Here is a 14,824-nt window from a genome sequence, read left to right on the forward strand (position 1 = left end):
TTTTGATCCCGCTAAGGTCACAGACATGGGGCCTTTGAACTGCACTGCACTGCACTGAAATTAAGACATTCCGGAGCCCTGCCTCCCTAGAAGGATAAAAGCAACCTCAAATCCCAAAAAAAACGAAGTCCTCTGTTGGCATGCGGGCCTCCCTCTGCCAAGGCTGGATGCTGCCTGCAGTGGGAAGCCCGCTTGCTTTAAAGGGGGGTAGCCCCACCCCTTTCCATTGTAGCCCTTTGCGGGCTTTTTCCCCCATCTTGCTGCGTTGCTTTGTTTTCGCGGGCTTTCCCCGCTTTGGCGCGCTTCGGCGAATTCCTCCCCTCCTCCATCCTGAGGAGGGGAAGGGAGATAAGGCTGAAGAGGACACCGCCCGGGTTATCTGGGTGCCTCCTCCATATTCGGAATTTCCGTCGTCACTGTCATTAAAAAGGTTTTGCTGATGACAAAGGAGTCGTGTTTGTGACCTCCTTTATAGGATCTCGCGGCAGTCCCAGGCGATGCTCAGTGTGTCAGCGAGACCATCATTTGTAAAATAAGACGAGCATGCTGCATGGAGCAGCAGCGGTGATTGTACATTTGTTTTGCTTTTCGTGACATTTTAAACTGAAGGTAACCAGTTAGTAACCACTTTACACCGAACTGGTGCTTCAGTTCATTACCAATCCTTTGTGTTGCACTGCCACCTCTGCAGTTTACGAACAAACCTTTGTCAAAGCAATTCCGTAGCCCCCCGTACTCCCGTAATTTCCCGGACAATTGGATTTTGATTACCCCAATTGCGCCGGAAATATACCACCCTGGTAACCCTGGTACTCTGTCTGCACAGTCAGTGTTTCTTTTAGTTCTATCATCAAGTTGTAGTCTTTTTTCTATTTTGACTATTCGCTGCGGAACGGATTGACAGGGGTAAAGGGTCAGAAGCGAACGTGAAGATGGCGGTGAGTATGACTGTGCGCGCTGATTCTGTTACGATTAAATCAATTGTCCGAGCCGGGGCTCTGCAAGTTTCGAATGATCTGAGAGCTCGGTGAACAACGTGGTGAGCAGCCCACGTTGCACTTTTCAATAGTTTTATATCCATCGGGATTGGGAGCACTACTCTCTTGAAGACAATATGGTGTAACGTCACTTTTTGCTACATGTCAAAAAATCGTATAGCCCCATACTAACTATGCGCCCCTCGTCTGCTCAGTAATTAAGTGGGTAGGCTTTTTTTGAGGGTGGGAAAATCCAATAAGAAGCAGCTCAATGGGAGCCAAGAACGCGAGTGGGGTGCACAATGAACACATAAACAAACGGGAGGATAAAACATCATTTGCCGACAGGAGTCCAAGGAAGTTATGATTCAGAGGCACATTAGTGAGTTGTAACGGGGATCCCCTGCAAAAGCAAAGAAACTCCATCAGCCCGCTTTTCTTAAAAATCCTCTGGCATAATTCTGTTGCTGGGCTATTTCTACAGCACCATGCACAAATCGTGTGTATTCTAAGTGACCCCGGGGTAGTAATAAAGGTGCTGGTGCGTTGCTTTAATATTGTAGCTTCTGAAGTTTTGAGCGAGCCCAGTCTGAATCTCCGCAGTAATTCGTTCGGGCAGTGGTCAGGGGCAAGGTCTCTCTGGAGCTAGAGTTTGCTAAAGACTCGAGGAAACCACGCAGAGGTGTCAATGCTTATTGACACTTCTTCTGCAGGACCTATGCGTATAGCTTTTGTGGATCTCTACCTCCATTCTCTAAAACTAAGGGCAGCAGTCCCGGGAGCTCCTCTCCAGCATTTCAGTAAATATGCAGTGATAATCTATATGTCACATTGATGTCAAACTGCACACAATCCTGTCGGCTTTCTTTCTCGTTGAAAATGTGTAGACACTACTTAGCGTACTATGGAGCGGGGGTAGGGAGGATAGGAAGGGGGTGCCCGGATGGGGGAATGGGTTCAATGGAAATAGCCCAGTGCCCTTATGTTAGGATATTGTTTGGGTAATTTAAAGAACATGAACAGCTGGAAGGCAAAATTAAAATGTCAACGTAGTAAGCCTTGATTTTACTTTGCACTCCCCGAGTGCAAAATAACCCCATAATGTTTTACGCCACACCATGGTCAATTAGTTCTCAATGGTATATGAGCATTTTATTACGTTTTTATCTTTTATTGGATATAGGTTATTGAGTGGTTTAGGAATTACGTGAGATCTTTTTAAATGGTATTGTCTATATTTAAATGTGGATTTTCATGTGTGCACTTGTGTGGATTATTGATCCAAAATGTATTTTGATTGAATTGTGCGTAATACATAAAACGATTTACGTATACAGTATAAAGTGTTGGCCAGGCATTATAATAATATTGATTTGTTTAGGGTACACTCTGTATTGCCACATATCTTGTTGCTTTTGTTTGTGAAAGTAAGGAGTGGGTGTGTTTTCTTTCATCATAACCACCGTAATTGCTCCGGGCAACCTTCCATACGTTCTGTAATGGTGCTGGTGGACTAAAACACAGTAGGATGGAAAAATGCCCACAGAGCAATGCCAGTGATTATGATTAATTCAAAACCTTTACTTCCATCACGTATTTTTCCTATTTTGTCTCCTTAGGTGGTATGGAGTAGGACAAAACGTAGAAATGTTGCTCCAAATGGTACCAAGCTGCACCTCACTAATAAGGCCCAGAAAGCCTGAAAGATGTGGTGTTGCCCGTTTCCTTGTGCTGAGTGGATCTTGGCAGCCTTCCAAATAGATCTGTGCCAATACAGAAGGGGGCGAGTTAAAGACAAATCGGTCTCAATCCTAGTCCAGCCAAAACTACTAAAACATATCCTTGATGCATGGGAACTGATGTAACACTAGTATTTTGCTATATCCATAGATAGAAATGCTACGCCACGACCTTGATGCACAGGAACACAATTATTTGCATATATTCATGGATGGATATTCCAAACCACGACCTTGGTCCACAGGAATAGCTTTGACGAGGCTGCTGGACAGGTGACCAGGCCTTGCCAGTTGGTTGTGCTGCCCACTGCCAGTGTTCACACCTTCCAAACAGCCTCGTTTCCTTTGCAATTGGTGAGCAGGTGGAAGTGGATCTTGGTCACACGAATTAAGCCTCACCCACCCACTTTTTCCTACCCATTCCTTTCCTTTTTTAACTCTTAGATTGATAGCGTCTCTCGCCCAGATGTCTGAAGCAAAGGGTGGTCAAAGAAAAGGGCACTTACTGTTTGAACCTGTACCGACTGGGAGGACCCAGAACCCCTCTTAACATTGGGTAAGCTCCCTCCAGTATGTGTTTTGTCACTCTCTCCAGCAGCGCATCCCTACCATCGCCACTTATCGGCAAACACGTCCTACACCAACAACATCATGGACACCGCATCACAGCAATCTCACCTAGGTCACCGTAGACCGCATCAGCAATCCATCATCCACAACTACACACAGAGTATTGCACGCCAATGTCTACTCAGAAATCAACCGTGCAGCACACGTCATCACCACACACTTTACACCTCATCTATATACCACCCGCTAAGTTCTTCCTCTGTGACTTCAACATCCTTGGCAACTAAGTCAATGAAAACTGGTCTCTACTGCTCACTCATGCCCAAGAGAGGACACGTAAATCCTTCTCTTGTCATGCACCCACCCTTTGGAACTCCACGCCAGTGTCGTTTTGGAATGCCCCCACAATTCTCCAATCTCTCAAAACATGGCTCCTTCAACAACACCTGTCCAATTCCAATGGACGCACATAACTATACACAGACTTCACAGTACTGCACCACTGTTAAAAGATGCCAACCCAATTGCTGGCTACCCACATTCTACACAGCACATGATCAACTCACAGGAAATGTAATATCGTTGACCTAAACATCACCACCCTGCATCACAGCTCTCTAATCCCACTCGACTAGTCAAACCATCTGGCAGTCCCCTTTTGACGTTGGTTAAACCACCCCAGTCAAGCAAACCCAGCAAAGAAGCCCTCAGATCATTCAAGAACTTCCCAGTGGAGGCTCTCACATAAGACCTCACCAAAGTCCACTTCACATGGGGCGATCTATCTCTGAAGAAACAGGATTGCGACTCGCTTCTCTTAAGAATTTAACACCACCCTCACAACCAACATCATCCTCCCTGTCCCAGTGAAGCACACCCTCAAGCCTAAACCTTCTGCACCCTGGTACACTCGAGAACTCAACATCAACAAATGAACCATCGGAAAATAAAGACGGCGTGGTAAAGATCCTTCAGCGCATCTGACCATACCTGTCTCGGGAGGATAGCTCAGGGGAAACGTGCTTGCCTTGGAAGCAAGACGATGCGGTGCACCACAGGTTCGATCCCCGGGTCCGCGCTTAGAAACCTCTGGGTATTAAGCGCTAAATAAATAACCTATCATATATCATACCCTGCTCAAGGAACTTTGCGCTACACTCGGCGGACCGATCATTACTATCAAGGCCAATGATTACCAAAACACTGTAGCCAAGTCCAAAGCAGAGCCCTCTTCAAAAGCCACCAAGCACTGCATCACACCTCTACGTGACCAACTGTACTGCACTTCATCCAAAAATCCACTGCCATTAACTCTTTATTCATCAATAAGATCTGCATGATTCGCCAACAGATAGACGCCAACGCTACAACTGACCGCACACTACTCATCACATCTCGTAAAACCACAACTACCTGGACAACTTTCAAGAAACTCACTATGGAAGACCTCACTTTCATCCTAGTATCGCTCAAGGCCCCATCTTATGCAGACATCTTACCTGCCCATGTACTCAACTCTTCCGACTGAGGCACTCTTCCCTTAACATGACCATCGTAAACGGCTAACTCCAGGCACCTTCTCCTCAACCCTCCAAAAGCGGACAAATCCTCATGCTTCTCAAGAAACCAACACTGCACCTTGATGACCTCAGCAACTATTATTTCCCCACCACCCATCTTCCCTTTCTAGTTAAGATCCTTGAGAAAGCAGTAGCCACACACCTTCTCCAACTCTTCGAAAGCCAAGAACCTCTCTACCAATCTGGCTTCAGACCCAGATGCATCACAAACGGCTACCATCAAGGTGATCATCAATGCTTTTAAGATCCTCGATGATGGCCATCTCTGCCTCCTGTTTCTCCTTGATGACCTCTCAGCAGGATTTGATACAGCAGTCCACCAGACACTCACTGAGAAATTACACACCCTGCATGGGGATCAGCGAGATTGTACTCTGCTCGTTCAAACCGTACCTTGCTAATCACCAGCAGTTTGTACAAATAGGTTCCTCCAAATCACCAACTCTCCCAGTCTCCTGTGGATTTCCACAAGAATCCATAGTTCCCCCGTGATCTACAATCTTTACCTGTAATTGCTTGGAATCCTCCTCACTCCACACATCGACATTCAGCAATACGCAGATGACCTGCAACTCTACCTCAAGATATCCTCCATTGAAGACATCCATTGGCTCTCATTGATCCAGTCGTGGATGTCCAGTGATTCCCTGAAGCTCAACCACATCAAAGACAGAATTCCTTCTGCTGACCAACACCACCGAAGAACCATATGTCAGACCTGGCTATCTGCTATACACCTCCAAGGCTTCACACCTCAGCTGACCACCTGAGCCAAGTCCCTCGGTTTGACATGGACAGACACACCTGTTTCAAACAGCACATAGCAAGGAAGACGCAAATGGATTGGTACCAACTTTCCCTCCTGCAGAAAATCACCCCAGAAAACAATTTCATATCTTCTGCCTAAGCCTTGGTCCTCTCCCACATGATGGCCATGCCCTTCTGGAAGGCCTTCTGGTAACTTCTCTGGCCCCCCTTAAGATGTGTCCTGAATGCTGCAGCATGACTCATCAAAGAACTCTGCAAATTCGACCACAGCTCCCGACCCTCATCGAACTGCACTGGCTCCCGCTGCAAGCCTGTATTATTTGCAAATCCTGCTGCATCCTATACAAGGATGTCACCCTGAAGTCTCCAGGCTATTTCACTTGAGAAACTCTGCAGCTCTGGAGGGCTCCGACCCACCATGAGTAAGGACACCTGAAGACTTTTAACTCTGCTGTTCTAGGAAGGAAGGAAAAATAAACAGAAGACAGGCTTTCTTGGTCTATGCCCCAAGACTCTTGAACCTCCTCCCCATCAACATCAGATTCACACCCTCACTTCTATAGTTCAGGAAGGGGCTTAAGACCCTGTTCTTCAAGGAATGGCTCCTCCTTAACACCTAGGTCCACAAACTCTCCACTTACCTGAGACTGGGTGATCATATCCCCACTGTTCCTTGCTTGTACATCCATTGCTGACAACTTGCTGCCCTCTCATGTTTTTACATCATCACTCCCTTGTTTCTCTGCTCTGTAACCTTCTTCTTACCCCTATGATTTTAAAGCTCTCTGTTGCTTCCGAAAGCATGGTTCACGCTTAATCAATACCCTAATAATAATAATAAATAAAAAGGAACAAAAGCAACACTAATATTTTCCTATATCCATAGAAACGCTTTTACTATTCATTGCCTGTCTCGGAACCCTTAAATACAGTTTTTATCCTATAAAAAGTGTTACACCTTTAAAATAAATAAATAATAATAATTCTTGGTGATGTAGAAGTTAGAGATTTGTGGTTGGGGAGATGCAAAATTAAGCTTTGACCTTGGTATCTCTGGCATGTCTTTTTGACAGCAGAGCGGATTAGTGCTGTAACCATGGTAGTAAGCAGTGCCACACAACCTGATCGGGAGTGGATCAGAGCTGTAACCCAGGTAGTTGGCATTGCCAAACAACTTGATCTAGACCGAATGGGAGCTGTAACCATGTAGTTGGCAGTGCCACACGACCGGATCAAGAGCAGGTGGGACTTGTAACCATTGTAGTAAGCGGTGCCACAGAACCTGATCGGGAGGGGTTTAGAGCTGTAACCCTGGTAGTTGGCATTGCCAAACAACTTGATCTAGGCCGAATGGGAGCTGTAACCATTGTAGTGAGCAGTGCCCCACAACATAATAGAGAGCATGTGGGAGGTGTGACCATGGTATTAGTCACACACAACGTGATCGAGAGCGGGTGGCAGCTGTAACCTTGGTAGTAGTAAGCAGTGCCACACAATCTGATCTAGAGCGGGTAGGAGCTTATAGCATGGCAGTAGTGCTACGTGGCCTGGTCGATAAGTTGTGAATAAAAGCCATCTTTATGCATTGGATGTTGGTCTTGAGCGTAGAACTGGCCTGTTCTGGAAGTTGGGGTCATTTGTGTAAACTGAGGAAGCAGGATGCCAGTGCCAAGTAGGGTGTTTGTGTAGTGGGAGGGATTTGTGTAGTGTGTGGGGAAGCAGGATATCAGGTAGGATATTTTTGTATTTGGGTTTTGCAAGACACCAAGTAGGGTATTGACGTGACAGGGCACCAGATACATTTGTGTAGTGGGTTGGGTTGGTGAGGCAGGACGCCACGCAGAGTATTTGTGTATTGAGTCGGGTGAGCAAGAAGGGTCCCAGGTAGGGCATTTATGTATTCAGATGGATGGGCAGGCAGGCCACTAGGTAGGGTATTTGTGTATTGAGAAGAGTGGGAAGGCTGGGGGACAAGCGGGTGATTTGTGTAGTGGGTGGGGTGAAATGTGTGAGTTTGTGCCAGGTAGAAGAATTAAGTGGTGTTATTGGGGGCCGATTTGTGTAATAGCATGAACCGCCAGCTCAGGTATTTGTGTATTTAGGTGGCAAGGCTATAACTAGGTTATTTGTATAGTGGGATGGGCAGGGAAGCAGTCCATCATGTAGTGTATTGGGTAGGTTAGTAGGCAGGATGCCAAGTGTCCCATTTGGCATTTGAGTAGTGGGATGTGTGTGAACGAGTTTGTGTAGTGGGCTGAGAGTTATGAAGCATGGTATGGATGTGTGTAGTGTGGTGGCTGGGGAAGCAGGATTTCAGATACGGTATTTGTGCAGTGGAGTTGCACAAATCCAGGTACAGTGTTTTTGAGTGGGTTGGCAGAGCCCCAGGTATGGTATTTGTATAGTGTAATGGGTGGTGGGTGATTTGTGCAGCGAGGTAGTTGAGCTTGCTGTGTGCCAGGTGGTGGTGTTGTGTAGGGGGATTGGTGTTGAGGGATTTATGTAGTGGGGCAGGCGTGGAGACAGTCTTTCTTTCTATCCGACCTCTCAGTTCTAACTTGGTATTTATTAGTGTCAAATATTATTGTGTGTGCCCTGCAGGAGTCTGTACTGTGGAGATGAGTAGGACGCAAATAGTCCCTGCATGGGTGCTGCATTTATGACAAACCGCGTAAAGGACCAGTGGTTCAGGCTGCAGGGATTTTCTATTTGTTGTTAAACATTACTGCTTGTGCATACCATAACACAAACGTGTACAGCTACCAACCAATCTGTGGCCAGCAAACACAATTAAGCATTGTCTTGGCACTCACAGAAGAATGAGGTCATTGATTTTAATTCTCAAGAAGTAAGGACATTTTGAGAGGGAAAACCGCATTCTCTGCATCAGCGTTGTGAAATTGAAAGGAAATTAATTTAATGGGGTCATGATAGGTGTTCGGACGGATTTTCTATAACCTGGCCTGGTGGACAGATGTACAGAAGGCTAACCTATATTGTGATAGGGACAATTCAGGGAGTTGTAGCCAAACCAGTTCAAGGTAGCAGTGACGAGAGGTCAAGAGGTGGTGAGCTTGTAAAGGGTCCACAATGAGTACACACAATGGGAATCACAAATTACACTTAGTATCTATAAAAAGACATTTATTTATTTATGGCCAAATATCACTATGAAAAATTACTACAAACAGGTAGTATCACACAACTCTAATAATAATACATTGTATACATACATCACTTATTATAGGGCATAATATAAATCAGACTCCAGTAACGGAAAGGCAAGATTACATTATGCACTGTAGGTCCACAGAGAATTAACCCTAGCTTTAAAAAGTCCAGCCCTAAGTTGTCTGGGGCCTTTTGGCCATAAGTTCAGGAAAACTTCCACAAGTTTGTAACGCTGCAAAAAATGAAGGTAGGGTCTCTGGGGTCCAGTGAACGATTCCAACAGCAAGAGAAAAAGTAAAACTAGTTAACTAAAGTATCCCCAACTTTCGGAAGTCTTGTGGCAACAAGTAATGGCAAAGCAAAGTATAGCAAAAGTTTTATAAAAGTTAGGAAAACTTTGGGGCAGGTAAGAACCACTGTAACTCGACGCCCGTACTCTGATTCTTCCCAGGACTTGGCAGGTCGATTGAAGAAGGTTTGAGCTTGCTTTTCCCGCCGTCGGTCTCGGCCGCAGGGGTTGCAGGTTCGAGCTGATCTCCGGTCAGTGTCTTTCTCTGGTGCAAGGACTCTCGGATGAAGAATGCAGAAAAACACGGTGCAGGACCCCTCTCAGGACTGGACTCTACTCAGGTAAGCAGTTTCGGACCGTGGTCACAGCAGCACACTGCCACAAAGGGACTCGCTTGTCGCAGTCAGACTGTCACTCCTATCTCGGGTCCCCTTGACGCTAGGACTTCAAAATTTTGCTCAAGTAATTCTGGTAGGACGAGCTAAGGATCCCCCAACACGGAACAGCGTCGTCTGCAGCATGGTAGCCCAAACACAGAGCTGGTCAGCCATAGGATGGTCCCGGGACACTTCCGAGAGCTCTTCTTCTCAGGGTACCGAGTAGATGTCAGGAATGGATGTTCCCTCCACTCCACGGGTCGCAGCTCCCTCGCAGGACTGCTTAAGATCGATAGCAAGATAGGGGTCCTCCAGGACAGCAACATAAGTTGGTCGCCAGGCCACTTTCAGACGGGTCTCTGGTATATTCATGGGTCTCAAAGCTGGACAGAAGTTTTGGATCCTTCAGGTTACTCCAGGATCTCTCTACATTGGCTGCAGGGTTCCTCTTCTTACCCAAAAAGCCAGAATCTAGCCGAAACTCCCAATAGCAGAACTAGCCCCACACACACCCCAGCAATGGTCCAATCAGGACTACTGGCGGGAACACTCCTGCATAACACTCAGATGCATTGAAAACAGTTTGTGGATTGGTACCAGACAGTCCCAGCCCACATCCTGCCAGCAAACACACATAGCCCTCCAGTAGCCCGCCAAAAGCTTCTGCTTTCCTGGGCACTGCAAGTCCATATAAGGATTTTCCTGGCCTCACAGGCCAGGAAGAAGGCTAAAAGGGAAGATGGCTAAAGGGCAAGCGAAAAACCCTGTGGCACAGCCATCTTTGGGTACTAGCCACAGTTAGTAGCCAATCGTGGTAAGGCTAAAATGAAAAGCGCCAGAAAATGGTAAAAGGTCACTGCTGCCACCAGCTTGTCCATTTAGCACACCTAGAGTAACCAAAAATCCTCTGAGTGTTAGTCAAGGGCAAGAACAAAAGTGTACTCCATTGTACAGCAATGTTAGATGCATTGTACAATGATAGTTACCACAAGTGATAAGTTACTAAAAGTAGTAACAAAGTAACTAGACTAAGGCAAACATTGTTTCCCAGTACTGACAGACTGAAGGCCATGTCAGTTTCCCCATAACAGATGTTCAAAAGACTGTGCTGTACTGAAAAAAATACAGGTCAGCACCAAAAATAAAAACAAAGTTTGGGGGTCCATAAAAATGGAAGGAAATGTGCAGTAAAGAGTGACTGTTCCCAACAATAGGCTATTCCAGTCTTGGTTATATTATTACTTGCAAATATGACCTAAGCTCACTGAGTTCTTACCAGTTAGGGTCAGAAACCTATTTCCCCTTTATAGTGCACAGGGGCGCAGTTGCAGAACAGGGGCCATATATAGCCAACCTGCATTACCTACATGGCACCAATGGCATCCACATATTCATGTGGGCCTTGCTGCAGGATCAGCAGCAACCTTAGTACACGGCCAAATGGCTAGATCTACCAATCGAAGCTTGTCCTGTAGGAGGTAATGCAGTGCTGTCCTGTAGTGTCACCTGCATGAGTATGGAAGATTTGGCAACCGTAACGCCCACATCAGCTCACTGCAGCACCAAGTAACCGTGCTAGCCCTTGGGCAGTGATGCATTATTACTGCAGCCCCATTGAGTTTCTATTCCCTCTCCTCGCCATTTCTTCTTGTCTTCGAGTCTGGACTGATGTTGCAACCCTTTTATCTTTGCATCCGAATCTTGATGCTGCCAGAATGAGTGCTTGGTTCCTCTTCCTTAGTGCAGTACTTATATTTTAGGAGTATCGGAGATAGTCTCGGCCCACATGCCCAATATAAAAATTATGCTACAGAATTGGTTTTATTCGTAACCAAACATTATGGCAAATTTACATGGAAATTCATTCAAGTACCTATTACTATGAAACCAGCTCTTACATTTGTGGGTCACACAAAGGGGAGGCTTAAGTGGATGACATCATTTTTGTGAATGGCAATCCCTCGGAACTCAGCCAAGCAAGTGGCTATGTTAGTGGTTGAGTTAGCCCAAATGCCTGAGACCCTAAATTGTGTAGGCTAGAGATATCACATCCCTAAACAAAGGACTGAGTGAAGCTGCAGAGGCCTTTTCCCCATGTTGGACACTGAAAGCGGTGAATATGCACATGGATCTGTCTAAATACGCGGAGGGCTCATTTTTCATCCAAAGGATCCCCGTGGGGAGTCCGAGAGCCCCAAATGGTAAAGCAGATTCAGGCAGACACAACGCGGTTGTGTCCGAGCCGGAGGAGCCTGAGAAACTTGGAACGAAAAACGCAGCGTTTTCCAACACAATAACGTTGTATTTATGTTTGCAGTCGCTTCAAAAGCGACCGCAAACATAAATACAACGTTTTTAAAGCTGCGGTTTTATTTCTAAGTTTTCCGGGCTCCTCCAGCCCGGAAAACTTAGAAAAAAAAACGCAGCTAGTGCTTATTTTTTGTAAAAAAAATAAATAGCACTTACCGAGATTCAGCTGCAGCTTTCCTGCTCTGGTCTCCGGCCCGCGTCCTCAGAGTCCCGGGACTAATGAAGGGAAAGCCACCCAGCGGTAGACTTTGTTTACTACAGCTGGCTGGCTTTTCCTTCATTAGTGCCGCAAAAGCCAGCACAGGAGGGCCTCCATTTCACAAAATGGCTGCGCCCCTGTGCTTGCTTTTTCGAATTTTGAGCTTGAATAGCTCAAAATTTTACATAGGAAGTTTTAAAACAGAGGATGCTAGTATTTTTTTTATGTGGCCTATCTATTTTTTAAATAAAAATTTTTACTAGACCATCCCTTTAAGGTCTGAAAGATGGATCACTACTAATATCACTGACTCCTCAATGAAAACCAGAAAGTGACCACACAGAGCAGAAAGCTAAGTACGTCCAGACTACTGGCCAGTTTATGACAAACCAGAAGAGGGCCTCACAGAGCTGGCACTGCTCAACGTAATGGTAACCTCGAAGAATGTCTTAAAGTTCAGTAATCTGATCATGCATTCTGTGAATACAAGTTGCACATGACCAGACCAGTAGTCAAAATTACCTGCTAGTCCGTGTTAGCAGAGACATCAAGAGAAAGGGGGCGCATGAAGGAGGGGCGGGCTAGTTAGTGCGAAGCATAGAGTGTGGAATTTAGTAGGAAGTCGTGTAAGCGGGGGCATAAGGAGCAAGGGAGGTTGGTCCAATCACACAAAGATTGGTGGGTCTCAGACTGTTTAAGAACAATTGATTGGGTTTTGTTAAGGTACACACCAATGCACATTAATATGAAGTTGTACATATACAGTAACCTATTCATGATGTGCTTATAGCAGTCACATAAAGCTTTTATGTACATTTGAATATCCGCTTTACCAACTATGCTAGCAGTACTTTACTTTTGCTGAGATTGAATGGAAACTACGAACAGGACTCCATGAAAGGACGGTTTTTAAAACTGTAACGCATTGGATGGTGGCTCATTGGATGTGTCTTAATGATGCCAAATCAGAGTTTCTGCTATTCAGCTCTCCCCTCCAGAGATCCAAATTGGACTAAAGATGCACAAACGTTATGCTTGATGTATGTGTGATCAAAACCCTGGGCACAGTCCTGGATTGGAATGTTAGCCCTGATGCCCAAATGAATAGGATCATTTATACCAGACAATATCACCTGAATCATCTGAGAACAATTAGACCATTGATCTCGGAAAAGACTTGTAAAATGCTGGCGAGGGCTACAATTCTCTCGAGAATGGACTATTGCAATGCCCTGCTTGAAGTTGCGTCTTAAAAGAACTTGCACGACCCTCCTAGTGGTACAAAATAACAAATAAGTACCTGTGGCGAACACACTACTTCACATCGAAGGCGCCTTCACTGGTCCCTGTGAAAGCCAGAATACAATTTAAAATGGTGGTCTTTATTCATAAAGCTGTCTATGGCACAGCCCCAGAATACCCAAAGAAAACAATTACCATCTATCAGCCTGTTTTGAACGCTGCGTTCAAGAAACACTATGCTACTAGATTGTCTGCGCCCTAAACGGCTGAAAGCCAATGAAAAATATTTTCCTTACATAGCATCATCTGCTTGGAACCCCTGCCAACTAATTGGCACTGTCATTTCATCGACCATGCCTATTTCGATGGGCTTTTTATGAAATATTTTTTACCAAAAAAACTCACCCCCCCCCCTTCTATATTTTTCGGAGTTTTTTGGCATAGACTGTCGATGAAAGGACATTGTACTCAACTAATCTACGTTTGGATTGCAACTTCTCCTCATTTCGAAAGGGCCTGAAAACACTTGTTTGAATAGTTGCTCACCTTGCTATCCTACTGTCGAATGAATTTGGAGCTTTGTGTACATTGTGTTATTTCTTAGTAGTGTCCTGTGCGTTCCAACGCCCTGATGCCTGCCGGGCTTTCGGCATGTAATAAAACAGTATGAAATCTGTTTTAATGCGGGTGGCAGGGCATTCCACAATCTGGCCGCTGCCACTGAGAATGCTCAGCCCCCATCCAAGCACGCCTATAGGTGGGGATCACCAGAAGCCATCTGTCCGTGAGTGTAGATTGTGCAGTATTCCTGCATATAGCCAGCCCCAAGACCCAGCAGGGCCTGGTGAACTAGACAGTGATTTTAAGTCTATGCGCTTGGACACTGAAAGCCAGTGCAAGCGTCGAAGGGTGGGGGTGATATGGGCTCCAAAGGGGGAGCTAGTGGCCACCCGTGCTGCCGGGTTTTGCAGCTGCTGTAGCCGCTGGATCACGCCCCTTTGGCTGGGCTGGATAGAGCTAGTTACAATATTCTATTCAACTAAGGAGAAGGGCAGCTACCACTGGTGGACGAAGGTGGGGAGGAACGAAAGGGAGTACCTTGCGCAAAATCCTAAGTTGGTAATGCCCTGATTTACAAACTGCAGCCACTTGCCGAGTCATGGACAGGGCGGCAGAAAATCACTCCAGTTGTTTTTCTACAGAAGCTGGAATAGGGAGGTTGCCCAGCACGATGGTCAAAAAGTAGTCGCGCAGAGTGACAAACCCGCCGGTGCACCGACAACCAACATTTCCGTATTGTCCCCGTTGAGATTCAGACCGTTCTGGTTCATCCAGCCCCAATGGCCTCCAAGCACCGACACAGGCAGAACGACATCTCTGCCTGGTCAAGATCTAAACGGGCCAGGATCTGTGCGTCGTCGACGTATGATTGGCCCCTGAGGCCGTAGGAGCGGATGAGACCCAGAAGAGGCTGAATAAGTATCGGGGACACGGCGGAACACCACAGGAAAGTGAAGAGGAAGGAAGAGAGGAATGGAGGCAAAGAGATTGTTTAGCCCCTGTCAGCCAGGAAGGACATAAACCAGGCCAGGACAGTCCCCT

At 46.1% G+C, this 14,824-nt stretch overlaps 1 protein-coding gene across 1 annotated transcript in view; it reads left to right on the forward strand.

Annotated features, from left to right (window-relative positions):
- The first annotated feature begins 227 nt into the window (after positions 1 to 227).
- The window catches only part of LSM7 (LSM7 homolog, U6 small nuclear RNA and mRNA degradation associated), a 47,836-nt gene continuing 33,239 nt past the window's right edge, over positions 228 to 14,824 (forward strand). Inside the window, exon 1 of the mRNA XM_069649609.1 lies at positions 228 to 938. Coding sequence (XP_069505710.1) covers positions 933 to 938 — 6 coding nt within the window. The 5' untranslated portion in view covers positions 228 to 932. The remainder of the gene's footprint in view (positions 939 to 14,824) is intronic.

This window comes from Ambystoma mexicanum, chromosome 1p (assembly GCF_040938575.1).
Source record: "Ambystoma mexicanum isolate Mex_15411 chromosome 1p, UKY_AmexF1_1, whole genome shotgun sequence".
In the NCBI taxonomy this organism is placed as follows: Eukaryota; Metazoa; Chordata; class Amphibia; order Caudata; family Ambystomatidae; genus Ambystoma; species Ambystoma mexicanum.